This window comes from Melanotaenia boesemani, chromosome 5, assembly GCF_017639745.1.
Source record: "Melanotaenia boesemani isolate fMelBoe1 chromosome 5, fMelBoe1.pri, whole genome shotgun sequence".
NCBI lineage: Eukaryota > Metazoa > Chordata > Actinopteri > Atheriniformes > Melanotaeniidae > Melanotaenia > Melanotaenia boesemani.
Genome location: NC_055686.1, coordinates 11682702 through 11698222, shown reverse-complemented (window position 1 = coordinate 11698222; position 15521 = coordinate 11682702). Strand labels below are relative to the sequence as shown.

The 15521-nt window shown below is 40.2% G+C and overlaps 1 protein-coding gene across 1 annotated transcript in view; it reads right to left on the bottom strand.

Annotated features, from left to right (window-relative positions):
- The window catches only part of trpc5a (transient receptor potential cation channel, subfamily C, member 5a), a 168288-nt gene that overhangs the window by 70954 nt on the left and 81813 nt on the right, over positions 1-15521 (bottom strand). The window contains exons 5-8 of the mRNA XM_041984409.1: positions 15344-15460; positions 15175-15237; positions 13576-13713; positions 12877-13083 (exon numbers count right to left, since the gene is read on the bottom strand). Coding sequence (XP_041840343.1) covers positions 12877-13083; positions 13576-13713; positions 15175-15237; positions 15344-15460 — 525 coding nt within the window. The remainder of the gene's footprint in view (positions 1-12876; positions 13084-13575; positions 13714-15174; positions 15238-15343; positions 15461-15521) is intronic.

Here is a 15521-nt window from a genome sequence, read left to right as displayed (position 1 = left end):
ACTTTTCCTCTCCCGTTTCCCTCCCTTTCCTGCTTTCTTTCCAATTTCCCGTCACCCTTCTGTCTCTTTGGTTCACCTAAAACAAGACTGAGACAATAAAATCATGTATTCCACCCCCTGCTGCACAGGAGTCTGGTGCACGCTCGCTTTCTCTATTTCTGAGCTGATTTGCTTTTTTCCACCTCTACACTTCACCTCTGGAGTCTTCTCTCCACCTCCACCATCACCTGCCGTGTCGACTCATAACCAACAGTCAGTCTGTCGCTACATCCGTCTTTCATCCTCACCTTCTGCTCTCGCTCTCCTACAGGTTTTATCGTCTGTTCTCCGCTTCCTGTTGAAAACGTTAGTGTTTTAGTTTAGTTATGGAAGATGCACCATTTTTATTGTTTAAAGTCAGTTTTCTTGATGGGTTGGTTAACATTCACATTTCTGAAGGATAATTAACTAAATATATGAGAGGTTTTTATCAGGTTGTAGCTAAAAAGGCTGGATGATAAAGATAATAAACCAAACACATTTCAGGCCATGTAGAAGTAGTGATAGAATTATTTCCTTTGGTGTTGTTTCCTCACGTCTGACTCACATTGGACAGAAGCATCTGGTTAACGACTACTTTCAAATATAAATGTAAATGTGTGGACTTTGGGCTTAACCTTTCAGACCTTTCACACACACCAAAAGAAAAAAAAAAAGAAAAAAAATAAAGAAAGAAAAGAACACTCCAAAAGCTAAATATATCCACTTTAACCCTTTAATGCATAATGCCTATTTAACCCTTTAGGTGCCAAAGCTGCAAAATTGCAACATGCACCAGGCCACTGAACTTAAACCATTTTCTTGCTGCTTATCCAGAGTCGCAGGGAGGCCCAGACTTCCGTCTCCCCGGCCACATTTGCCAGCTCGTTCGGCGGGATATCAAGGCCTTCCCAGGCCAGCCAAGAGATTTAATTACTCCCGCATGTCCTGTGTCTTTCCTGGGGTCTCCTCCCAGTGGGACATGCCCAGAACACCTCACCAGAGATGCATCCAGGAGGCCGCCTAACTAGGTGCCCGAGCCACCATATTTGGCCCCTCTCAATGCACAGCGATTCGGTCACTTCCCACAGCTTGTGACCATAGGTGGGGGTAGGAACGTTGATCAACCGGTAAATTGAGAGCTTTGCCTTTTGGCTCAGCTCCTTCTTCACCACGACAGACTGATGCAGAGTCTGCATCACTGCAGACGTCGCTCTGATCCATGTAACTTCATGTAACTTGGGGTCTTGTTCACGAGTGAAGGAAGGATGGAGCAGGAGATTGACAGGCGGTTCAGTGCAACATCTGCAGTGATGCGGATTCTGCATCAGTCTGTAGTGGAGCTGAGCCAAAATGCAAAGCTCTCAATTTACCGGTCGATCTACGTTCCTATCCTCACCTCATTCCTGACCTGAAGAAAACACTCCACCCTTTTGCGGCTCAGGATCATGGTCTCGGTTTTGGAGGTGCTGATTCTCATCCCAACTGCTTGTCGGGCACCGGTCTTACAGGGACTGGACAGCTCGTACATGATGCTCTAGTACTTCCAGAGCACCCCCCATAGGAGGGAGAAGGCGTGGGTTCATTTTTTAAATGGTTAAAATGGTTAAAAATGGTTATATTCAATCCAAGAACATGGGGAAGCTGAATGTGATGTAAAGCAACACTGACCTGGTAAATACAGACGCTCTTTAACTGGGTAGATTAGAGTAATAAAACACTTCGGGAAATTAAAGTAAAGGGGCTAAAACATGCAGAATTCATTGCATCATATACAGCACACTTTTTTCTTTTTCAGAAAAGGTTTGCAACAGCATTTGGTTCTATATTATTCATAGAGTTAAAGTTATGATGAATATTTATGTTAACCTCTTTCTTACTACATTTCTGATTAATTTCCTTTCTCTAACTTCTGGTGCTGCTTCTTCAGTGTTAAATCATCTACCGCTGCTTCCTCTAACTGCAGTATTGCAGATGCAAAACTGCAGTTACTGCAAAGTGTGTCTTGTCTTTGGTTCAGTAAACTGATGCAGTCTTACGAACTCCATCAGCCTCTTCCTTTCTGTCTGTTTTTCTTTAATTCTCTGCAACAGCATTAAAGATGCATTTGTGCTGTTTTGGAAAGTCTCCAGGCTTCCCCTGCACTCTCTTTGTCAGCACACTGGATGGATTACCACACACAAACACACACACACACATAAAAGCAACATTTAGGTGCCAAATAACATGGTAAGGTAGTTCTGAATCAGCAACAACTTGTTCTTGTTCCATCCATCTCTTTGCCACTTGCCTCTCCATCTTCCTCACTTTATCTCCCACTTCCCTTCTTTACAATCTTCTTTTTCTCATTTACTGTGCTGTCTTTCCTGTCTTTATAATAAATATTTGCTATAACAATTTATAATTAAAGCACACAGGAATATGAGTCCTTGTTATGGCTGTTGGCTCACTGGTGCCACCAGTGTACCATTCTGCATGCAAATGCCTGCTTGCTGCTACCTGGCTGGAGCTGTCGCGCCTTCAACTCCTCCCTCCTGATTGGATAATTGCTGGTCCAATCCCTGCACCTGCTGTCGTCCACCAGGAAATAAAAGACTGCTGCACAGTCTGCCCTTGGCCTTGGCTTGTTTAACTTTGGTGATCTTGACTGTGGTATTTGTGTTGTAAGATTCGTGTTCCAACAGTGTTAAAACTGTTTGGCTTTGTGTTATATTTTGGTTTACTGACTGATATTCTTGTTTTCTTTTCTGTGTTTGGTAATACATAAAGCCCTTTTGGTTTTTCTTTCAGTTGTATTCATAATTAGTATAGCTGTTAAAGTTAGACTGGGTTGGGCTTCTGATTATGAGTCATTAAAGGAGTTCAGGACTCATACTCCATGGCCGTGGGGGCTCTCACTATAGCCTTCCTCTGCCTCCTTCTGGGTAGGCACATAATTTTTTTAAATAAACTAAAAAATGAAATAATACTTAAGTATCAAGAGGAGAATATATCAATAAAGTTCCCCTTGGCAAAGCAAATGCCTTATGCCCAACACAACAGCCAGAACATCATTCTCCTGTCATGATGTTTAAAATGACATCACAAACAAAAACAAAAAAAAAAACAAAAACAAATATAAGTCTTGTTTTCTCTATGTGATATACATACATACATATATATATATATATATATATATATATATATATATATATATATATATATATATGTATATAACATCATTGAAAGGTTTTGGTCTTGCTATGACAAGCACTTTTTCTGAAAGGTTTTCTGTTGGTTGAGCTTCTTAAAAACTTTCTAAAGAAATTAAACACAAAACTGCATTAATGCATCTGAATAAGTCAAGTTTTATAACAGTCCAAACTCTAGTCTCAAATCAAACAGTTAGGTATTTGCAGTCATTTGCTTAGTTTAGTAAATCCGGCCCTTTGTGTCAGGACCATAGACTGTAGGAATGTCATGCAAACCTGTGCCTGACTGAGTTTTAGTAGCTTGCTAGCCTTTATCAATTAAACTGGGTGTATCATGGTATTTCCACACCACAAAAATGACAAACCATTTCCACATTTTATCCCCAAGTTCTTCTTTAAAGCATCTTCCTTCCCTTCCATGTAATCTCTCCTCAACATCCTGCTATTTAGTATCTCACTTCTAACATTCAAACAGGGATTAATCACAGGTTTTGGTACAGCTGATGTCACATCCTCCAACCCAGAGGCAGTTTTAGTGCAGCCTGTTTGTGCACAACATTAAAATCTGGCAGTGTTTATATACTTTCACTAAATGGTGCAATCAGTGTGTTTATTACTATATGTGGTTGTGTGTCTATGCAGCAGTGTGCACAAGCATGCATGCATTCATGTTGTCACTGCTCTTGTCTCAACATCAATAAATGTCAATGATCTGTGTAGACAGTTTCCATTTAAATAGCAGCATTAATTATAAAAGCTGTTAGAAGTGGTTTGAACTGTGTTAAAGACTCACTGCAGGTTTAATTCAGCAGGATTAAAACATGGAAATAGATTCAATTTGTTACTTTTTTTCTTTTCAAGGCCTGCACTCATCTTGATGTATGAGGTCCAACTTGAAATGTGATCTGAATCTAGATTTTTATTGCTGCTGTTATTTTTATGAACACACAAAACAATGCACTTATACAGCACACACCTACACTAAAAAGCATCGCCACCCACTGCCGCAAACACATCAACAACTATTCTTATTGTTGCTCTTCTCTGCTTTTAATTGCTCTTCTTCATTCCCTCTCAGCTCAGTCCTCCTGCTTCCTTCTCTTCTTCACACCATTTTCCCTCCTCTCAAACTACCCAGAAGGCATTGCAGAGGTGTTGTGAAGAGTATCAGCCTCTTTCTGACATTTCTCTACCAGCCAGCTGGACATGCTTCATTACTTCCTGCGATTTAAACAGCCAACCACAGAATTTATTTGGCTTTTAAAGCCCCTCAGCATGATTGAAGAAACAATTTAAACATTAATTTGGATCCACGGAATCTAAACCCAAAGTCTCACACTTCAGAACTCAACCCAGCTTCTCTGCCTCCCTCTGTTCTCCGTTTCTGTTCATTTAATCAGACAAAAGGTTGAAAGCTGGATCGATAATCGTGACCACTTCCACTAGGAGGAGGAGAAAGAAGAGGAGACAGGACTAGGGCAGGAGGAAAGGAAACAAGGACAAGTTAGAAGGTGAAAAAGTAAGCTGGGAGACGATGAACAAAGAATGATGCAGAGATCGAGGAGAGTACAGTAGGTAACGCTGAGCTGTTATCAGAGTCTCAGTGTTTCTGTGTGTGAGCGTCGGGCAGCATGTATTGATAGCAGAGCGACAGGGAAAGTTTATTGAAAATGTAATTTGCATTGATCAAACTGGAGAATGCTGCCCAGGTCATGGTTTTTCTAAAGCTGTTGCACAAACACACATAGATCTGCACACCCAGTCAGGTCCACACGTGTCTGAAGAGCAAAATTTGTTTTTCCAACTTTGCTTTGATACATTATCACAAATCATTTAAAGGGTAAGGACACAATCAAAATGTGATCAAAGTGCAGACTTTCAGCTGCATTTAACATTTAAAATAAAATCTATATTTTAATAGTTAATTTGCATAATTGTGTGCAGCCTGGACCGGATTATTCAGCATGAAAAGCTCAGCCCATGTACACACACTTCATGTTTAATAAAAGCCTTCATGGAGGCCATACTGAAGACCTTCAGGTGCATGCGGACAGTGAAGTGAGTGGAATGGGTTAACGACAGTCCTGCCTCATGCTCTTATTTAAAGAATAGGCAAACAAAGCCCTTTCGTTTATTCTCTGGTCATTTCCATATCTAACATTTTAATTTTGATAGTCTATACTTACAAAAAAAAGACAAGACATGGGTTATTATGCAAGCAGATAAAAATATTAAAAAAGGAAATGGCAGACAAAGGAAGAAAAATATTATGGAAAAAACATGGAAAGGCACACATCCAATTTTTTAAGAAAAAACAAGAAAGCTGTGTTAAGTGGTTGCAGCTAAAGAAATATTACCAATAATGATAACAAAACATGATAATTACACATAATAATTATAATAACAGTAATGAAGTCAATGAGAACAAGAACCTAATGATGTTAATAATTACTAAATGGACAAAATAATGATGCTCTACCCAGGCAGGAAAATAAAGCCGGACCTATAAATTTTTCAACATTTCCATGAAGCACGCAGCTTCCATTCACGCTTCCTCAATGCAACAAAAACAAGAACTTGAAATCAATGGATCATCGAAATAAAACATGAAGTCATGCACAGTGCAGGTCAGACCTTCTGAACACAACCTTTACAACATCGAATACAGCTGGAAATATTTCTGAGAAGAAAAGAGCAGCATTAAAGCACAATAAATGCTCACTGAGTAAACATTATGCAAATGCAATGCAAAGAGATGTGTGTTCAAAAGCAGTGTGAACAAACAATAAAGGATACACATGATTCAGTTTCACAAACACACATAGAGTCAGATTATTATATGATTTGCACTAAAAGCCTGGTGTTACGGTGTTAACGCTGCTGCAGCACTTAGTGTGTGACACCCCGACCTCCATCATTCAGAACAGACACAACAACTAAAAAACATGAGAACGCTCAGACAACATTGATGACAAAGATATCCAAACATGAAAAGGGAAAAAAGCGGAATGAAAGAGTCAGCGTTGAAAAGAATTGAGGGAGGACAGTACAGAGCAGGACAGAGGGAGGCTTACAAAATAAAGAGAAACAGAAAAAACAGAAAAGGGAAGGTAGATGAGGAGAAGGAGGAAGAAAAAGAGAAAGACAGATGACAGTAAAGGTGAAGTGACAGAAAGAGGGGACAACGGAGAGAAAGGAGGTTGTACTACATGAGAGGCTTATGTAAGTGTACTGACACTGTTCGTCTCCTGAGACAGCTGCACACAAACACACATTAAGGAGCTAAGGCACACACACACACACACACACACACACACACACACACATGAGATCTGCATGATCTCATGTACATGCAAACACGTGTACAGACAGAGGGCGTTTGGAGAGGTTAATGCTGCATCTGCTCAGCAGAAATTCAAATGTGGAAATGTTTTTCAGGCTTGGTAATTAACAACCGACCTTTCAACACCATATTCTATCCTAAGATCCTTCTAAAACCAGATTTACATATTTTTCTTTTTTCCATCTGTCTCTAAACTGTTTTTGAAAAAAAAAATCTAATGTGGTTGCAGCACTTCCTTAAAAGTTATAAACTACCTCAGTCTGACTGGGGAGAACGGTGCCATCTTCTTGCTTTTAGCCCTAGTCTGCCTTTGGCACCATAAATCAATCACAGGATAAATCAAAGGGAAATTGGATCAGACATAAACTGGTTCTGTTCATGGAAATCCCCCAGATCCATCTCCTGAGGCGAACAAGGGTTCTTCTCCATTTGCATAGGTTCCCTATTCCAAAACACAACTTTTCTCTCCGCTGACTTTGTAATAATATGATTCATTCATGCAATTCCCAAATCCAGAATCCAAAACTTACTTTTGACAAGATAGTTTACAAAATATGATTGATATAAAAATATTGTTTTTATGAGTGAAACTTTCTAACCGCATGGTAGAAAATGCCGCCATCTGAGCCAACATGGAACAGCACATAATACTCAGATTCATGGTTACGCCACTAGGTGTATTTATAGAATTTATAATTATATTTTTATATAAACAGACTTGTGATATGGTAGTTTTAACTGGAAGGGTCTGGACCACATGTTAATTAATTTATTTAAATAGCTCCACACATAACTGTAAGGTGGTTGTTGTAATTCGTTCTGCATGCTATTTATACTTCAACAGCACTGAATCGTACAGTCCCACAACTTTTGTGCCAAAGTCTACAAGAACTAGCACAAAAGAACTGAAGCGTTCTTTTGTTGTTATTGATTTTTTCTTGTAGATGGCAAACAACTTAGTAAATAGGCGCCACCTTGTGGTGATGGGAACATAGCATTATCAACAAGAGATAGCTGCTTAAACCATTTAATTTCTGACAATTAAGTGACCATTAAAAATCAGAATTTAGCTACTTTATATTATATATGATTACTCAGCCTAAAAATACAACAATATGAATTTTGGTTCATGTCTCCCAGCCATACTGGTGAATCAAAGGTAAAACCAAAAAATTGAATGTTTTAAAAGTGACCACATATTAGCTATGAATTTTTTTTTTTTTTTTGCTGTAAAAGGACATAAGTTGCCTGTTTCTTGCATATATTAACTTTCTGCCTCCATGATGCACAACACATTTTGTTATATATGTTTTCTCTAACAGTTCTCTTCCTCTTCATTTCCGTTTTCTCCCCCTTTCTGAATGCCTTGCCGCTGACAGCTCTCTCTTCCTCCCTCCATCCCTCCCAGTTGCCTTCTCTCATCACACTCACTTCCACCTTTCCTGCCCTCTGTCTAAATCTGAGAACATTTCTTATGTTCGAGCTGCCAGTCGCTCCCACAGCCTTCAGAATGCCATAGTTTTCAAGAACAAGACTTCCACTCTTTGAGTCTTGCTCATAGCACGGTACTGCAAGAGCTGCAGCCAATTATACCTCCCAGCAAAGTGCAGAAGAGGAAGCCCACTTCGGAAAAGGCAAACAGCTGGAAACAGAGTTTCTGTTAATTGTTATTGTAATTAAAATTTTTTGTTAATATTGTAATGGAAGTTTAGCGTCTGTACAGACACAAAAGTAGCTAAAACAGGTGCAGCGACTGTGTGTCCACTTGTATGACAGACATTGTCAATATACTGTATGTTAGTCTGTATACTAAAGTTGGGCTGCATGAAAGAAAAACACCAGTAATAGGGAAAAGGTTTGGCCAGTTTTATTCAGTAAGGAGGTCTGAGGTACCTGGGCATTCACGTTGATGACAACCTCACCCCAACCACTACCACCGCTGCTGTCATCTAGAAGGCACAGCAGTGCCTCCACTCACCACTTTCTATAGAGGCACAATAGAAAGTTCCTTAACCTCTGCCTTCACCTCCTGGTTCGGATCTTGCACTGCTGAGGACAAAACGCAGCTGTGCAGAGTAGTGAAGATGGCCAGCAGGATTGTAGGTGCCCCACTCCCCTCCCTTATGGAACTGTTTGAGAGACACTGCACCCTCAGAGCCACTTCCATCATTATGGACCCTCATCACCCCTCCTACCACATCTTTTCTCTGCTACCATCTGGGAGAAGACACAGAAGCATCAGTTGTAGGATGAGCGGGAAGCTGAAAAGCTTCTTCCCAACGGCTGTCAGACTGGTCAACAGCCTGTGTCCCCTCCCTAAATAAATCAAACTCAGATGGCAGGGACCAGCATGAAACATGGATCCATCCTGGCTTGAATCAATGGTTCGGACTGCTTGTGGTGTAATGGTGTGGAGAATATTTTCTTGACACACTTGTTGCTGACCATGTCCATCCCTTTATGACCACAATGTAGCGTGTTCTAATGGCTATCTCCAGCACCATGTCACAAAGCTTAGATCTTCTCCACCTGCTTTCTTGAATGTGACAATGAGTTTACTGGACTCCAACGGCCTCCACAGTCACGAAATCTGAACAGGAGATTCTCATGATGGATGTGTAGCAACTGTTTGATGCTATCATGTCAATATGGAGCAAAACCTCTGAGGAATGTTTTCAACACCTTTTTGAATCTATGACACCAGGAATTAAGGTAGTTCTGTTCAAGCAAGGTGTAATTAATAAATACTGGGATGTTGTTTTTTCTTGTATTTTAGAGGTAAAAGAATCCTAAAAAAAAAAAAAAAAAACTAAATAAATAAATCAAGTGCATAATGAGAAGCGTCAACTCCTCACTGAGTTCCCAGGAAGCAAAAAATTCCAACCCCTCTTTCTCATGCTCAGTGTATCTATCTTTCCACATCACATCTTTCCATTCGCCACCTCTTTACCCAAGAGAGAAAAAGCACTTCATTTCCTGCTCTTACGTCTCCTTCAGTCCATCTAAGTATCATCCCTGTCATCCCCCGTCTCCTCCCCTTGCTCGGTCCTTTCACTCTGGCTTTCATCGGCCTGGCAGGAACCCTCTGTTGCAGAGAGCTGGAAACAGCAGGAAGCAGACATGCGGATGGAAAGAGAAAGACAGAAATCGCCTTGGGGTTTTTCTAACTCTGTTTTGTTCTCCAACTCTATCCTATCAAATCTCCATCTCTTTCTCAGTCATGCACTTGCTCCATCCATCTAGCTCTCTATTTTCCTCTCTTTCTGTCTCATTAAGTCTCTTCTTTGTGTTTGTTCACCTTGTATCCCTTCACACCTGTTTTAGCTCATTACAATTCTTACCCTCCATCTAGCATTCATCCTCCCTCTTCTTCCCCCTACGTCTCCTGCACACTTATCCCACTCCTGCTTTCCTCACTCACTTCCTAAATCTACTGCTTACATCCTCATACATTCTCACTCTGCTCTGACAAGCCCCATGAGCGCAGCAGCTGAGCCACTCGTTTTCTCAAATACAAGGAAAAATACTGCAGATGTATGCGCGTGTGTGTGTGTGTTAAAGACGTAACTGGGGCAGAAGGTTCTAGTGTCCATTATGCTCCAATGGCTACAGGTCTGATTTCCATTTTCAACAGAATGAAGCAAGCATGCACCAAAACTTGAAACCTATTACATGCAGAGTGCAGCTGCTGTGTGTCAGAGATATTAACTTGTAAACTAATGTGCTATATTTATTTTGTGTGCCTGATGCTCAGTATAAAGTCATGGGAAATAGGATGCACAGTCTCTATCATGACATGATCCTTCATAGGTCATACAGCCTCAGAGGGACGACAAATGACGTAATACACTACACCAGGGGTTCTCAACCTTTTTTACTTGAGGACCTCCTTCATGCATTTACTAAAATGCCATGGGCTCCACCGCATGCTGAAACCATTCTGGTTTTAGGCTTTCAGAAGTGAGATTCTCACCATATATAATGTATTCTGGTTGAGTCATGTCCTTTATAAAAGACAAAGTTAAAAGAACAACATACAGCCTTACTTTTATTCACTAAAATAGGGATAATTTGTGGACATTAATCACAATGGCTCTAATGTTCAAAGCCTCAAGGACCCCTTGTGCTCTTTGGGGGACCCCCATGGGACCCCAGGTTGGGAACCACTGCACACCAACAATACTAAGAAAAAACATGCAGAAAATGTGTGTGGAAAATGTTCTAACCCTGCTGCTATCCAAAAGCATTTGACTAACTGATCAGCAGTCCCTTTATAAAAGCTCAAGTTTTAGCAGTTTGCTGGTCTGAAGCATTCATGGGTTTGTCAGCACTATGCCAAAAAGGGAAGACAAAACCAGTTGTTCCTGGCCATCAATCTGAGTATAAGTAAGCAGTAGCACACAGGTGATGTCAAATAAGAACACAAAAGAGTACAAAAAAAATATATCAGAGACCAGTCTGGCCAAAGAGAATTAAGTAAATAAAAAAGTGTACAAAACTACAACAAGTTAAGCTAAATAAACCAAAATAAGTTGTAGTGAAAAACATTCAAAACAGCTATTTACACAATCCAGTGGACATCCCAGCAAGTTTACCCCAAGATCCGACAAAAACAAAACAAGCTTGTCAAAATCTACAGGCCTCAGTTAGAATCTTAAATGTTTAAGTTCATGACAGTATGACTAGAAAAAGTCTGAACTAATATAGCTTGTTTAGAAAGGTTGCAGAAGAAAGCCTATTTTTAAAAAATAAACATGGCTCTGTTTTGCAAATCTGTATTTGAACAAACCACAAAATCCTGGAACAATGTCCTTTGGGCAGACCAGACAAAGGAAAATAACAAACAGCAAAAATGACACAGAGCACAATGAAGAAACCACAGTCTGCTCAGGAAACTGAGCAGAGATTATTAGACACCCACACCTTTTTCATATTTCCTTCATTTAACATCAGGACAGATGTAAGAACGTCTGGAAAGAAACTGCCCTTTCCCTTTGAAACAGATCAAATTACAGTGAGATATTTGTGTCCCATTGTAATGAGAGATTTATCTGCAGAGCAAAGGAACAGATCAGACAGATGAGACGGAAGTTAAAGTGCTGAAAACTCTTGAAGCTAAACGAAACTCTCTAGGACTTAAAAACTTCTGATAACTAATTTTATAAAGCCAGTCAAATTGCATGTTAAGCCTGGTACACACATAACAATTGTTTTAATCTTATAAGATTTTTTTTATCTGGTCAGGACCTCACACGTGAAGATAAAAAAATCAGTTTTGATTGTACTGTGTGTAGTGTGCTCCGAAAATGTAATCAAAGAACAACACACACGACGATGCTGTCCAGCAACTCAAATACAATCTAGTCCTCCGAGCCGGACAAACGTCCAAACATGGAAGAAGAACCATAGCAACAACCAGCAACAAACGAAGAAGAAGAAAAATAGTAACAATCGGAAAACACAACACACAGCATGGAAGAAGATATACAAGACGAGGGAAGGATGGTGGTCTTGGGACTATTATTAACAGAAAAAGCCAGAACTGAAAAAAATAACAGACTGGAGACGGCGTGAACATGGACTTTATTTACTTCCTTGTTCCACAGCCAGCTTGCTCTCTGATTGGCTACACTCCGTGCCACGTCACCATCCATGCAGTCAGAATGCACGAGTCGTCGGTGTTCCTCAGAAATCGACACTGAAATATTAAACACGTTCAATGTTCCCAATTGTTGGCTACGACCCGTTTTGGAGCGGATTATCGGGACAAATCGGCTCGAAACACACAACAGACCAAATGATGATTGGACAGGGAAATCTCACGATGATCAGGCGTTTGCCGTCCAAGGTCGGGAAGAGGCAAAATTGGGACAAATTCAGCCCAAAAATCGTTATGTGTGTACCCGGCTTTAACAACTTAACTTGATGTGATGTAAAACTTGATGTTTATCTATAATTCAGATGGCTTCAACTCATTTATATTCAGTCAAAAGTTGCTCAGCAGGTTGTCAAAACCCTTGCAGGCACTCTGCTTATTATGGCTACAATTACAGTAAATATACAGACGATGTGTTGGCATGTATTTGTTGACCTTGGTAGTAAATTGCACATGCTGAAGCAGCAGTGCTTATTAGTCTGTCACAGTTTTAAATATTTTCTCAAACAAGCCCCACATTGCTGCTGTTAGCAAACAAAATGTCAAGTTTTCAGACACTGAGTTGTTTCTGCTGGATGCAACTTTGACCTAATTTAAGTGGAGTTTCATAAGCTTCTTTAAAAAGTAAGAAATAATCCCCGTGAGCTCCACTCCTGCTGGGTCCCTACCTCCTTTTGGTGGTATTTGATGGCGAGCTTGAGCTTGGCCAGGTCGTGGCACTGTCTCAAATCCAGTTCCTCACTCTGGTCGTTGTCTCTGTGGTTCAGGATGGTCTCCAGCTCTCTTGAACTCCTGGCCTGATCCAGAAGGTCCTTGGCGAAGCGTTTGCACTGCTGAGACAGCTCCTCATACTCCTGACGAAACTCATTCTCCACCTGAAGTGAGGGACATATTACAGTTTATGGTGCTCGTAAAAAACCTTCTGAAGCCATAACTCTGATTTATGTGCTCTGATGCTGCCTGCTACTGCAGTGTGTTATGCTGCTGTAAAATAAAAGTGTTGTTTGACATAAATACTTCTAAAGCTGAACTGAAAGAGATGCATGTCTGCTCTTGTTATCTAAGATCAAACTTTGCCTGTAAGGATGACTCCAGATTTTAGAAGGAGGTTTTTGTCTTTAAAGTGATGTTAGGTTTGACTAGAGAAGTCAAAAGTAGATTTAAGGTGGGTCCTCTGACAGTCGATGCCAAGGTGGACCGCCGCTTTATTGCATAACATAAAGTAGGTGTCTCATTTAATATGACAAAATGAAATCTGGCTCATATAATGAGGCAAATTATAGCCTTAGTGAGATACTGTGGTGCTGTATGTGTAAACAAAACTTTTCCACAAGAAACTTGTGGAAAACACCAACACAAATCCATACCTTGCTTAGTTCTTTGAGTTCCCAGCCCAATCTGAAGGCAGTGAGGATGGGATCTTCACTGGACAGCGCGATAAGGGAGGGCGAGGCCAGAGCTTTATAGATGTTGAGCCGAGACCGTGAATGTCGAAGGCTGTCGACCTGCAGAGGCGGGCACGGGGACAAACGAAATTAATACTCTTTTTGATTTGTCTTACCATGAGCTTTACATCTCTCATTATTCCTCAACATGAGTTGAATGATTTTCACCTCGCCTGGATACATGTGCCCAAATTCCACTATTCAGAGCACATTAATGCAAAATACCGCTGTCTTTTTATTTGAGAATAAATCCTTTTTACATTCATTATGCTATGTAATAAAAAAGAGGATCAAAAGGTGAATCATGGCACAGGAAATGTAAGATATCTGAAGCATTCAGGTGTCTGCTAACACTATGCCAAGAAGGAAAGACAGAACCAGTCAAGATACTTGATATTTGTAGTAGGTCGAGGTCAAGTGTATTTATATAGCACATTTTTTTAGCCCAAAGTGCTGTATAATGAAGCAATAAAACAGAACAATAAAAACAAAAAAGACAATAAACACAGATGTGGGACTTAAGCAAGGAATAAAAACCAGACTGAGGCACACTGTTCTTAAATTTAGGAGCAGCCCCTGAAAAAGCTGGATTTGAGCCTGGAATAAGGAACCACGAAGGAAGATGAAGACCACAAAGATCTCGCTGGAGCATGTTAGATAAGCAGCTCTGACAAGTATGATGAAGCCATACCAATGAAATCTTTTACAATCTTAAAATGTATTCTAAAACTGTGTGGAAACCAGCAAAGACGAGCAAACACGTGATCATGTTGTTTCCTCCCAGTCAACATACGAGTAGCTGTGTCCTGAGCAAACTGCAAGTAATGTAGACGTGACTGATCTAGACGGTAATAAAGGGAGTTGCACGAGTCCAACCATGACACAGCAAGCAAATGGATGACTTTCTCCAAATCTCTTCCTGGCAGGTAGAGTTTGAACTTACCAAGCAGCCTCAAATGGAAAACAAAACACACATTTAAGCCCTCACTGCAAGACTTTAAGAGTGAGGTTAATTAACAATGCTAACAGCATTCAACACCATCCAAGCTTTAAAATCCTGTAGACAATTAAGAAGTTTGGTTACAGAATCACTCTTTGATTTTAACCCTGAGGTTTGAAGAGATCAATTTAGATTTGATGATTTCTGCAAAGTTTTGAGTCAAATATGTTAATAAAGTGTAAAAACATTTATCAGATCATACAGGTGAAGTTGTGCTGTAAAGAAGGACGCCAAACATGGAAAGAGTAAACATTTTTTACGTGGTATAGGAAGGAAAAATCCAAAGTTTGTGACCACCAAATAGGCTCAGACCATTGATGGTTAACTGGACATAAATTCGTACATCAACAGGAAAGAAATGGTAGGAAGTGTCGTGCTTTTCAGTCATTGACCTTGGAGGTAACATGTAGAAAGAAAACCCCAAAAATGGATGTAATATTTAAAATATACAGAGATTTATTTTCTGCAAATCAAAACTATAGAAGCTAATCAAACATATGATTAAAATGACGGCGTCTTACCTCTGAACTGGAAACACACTCAACACAGTCACATCGTATCTGGTGTGGTCTTGGGATGGTGACCTACACAGAGCAACAAAATCAAGGAATAAATCCCAGTTTAAAATAAAAGTCGTAACCCTTGTAATGTAAGTGAAGTAAAAGAAGGGCGGGTTCCACTGATCCTTACCTTCCGCTGGACCAGCAGCTTGATGATCTCATAGTTGTTGGTGTGAGCAGCGAGCATGATGGGAGTTATGTCTGGTGTGAACTCTGAAAACTGACTGTCCATCATCAGAGAAGGAACCTGAAGTAAAACGAAAAGGACAAGAATTTGTTGATTGTTAGTATTTAATAATCCATGTTGG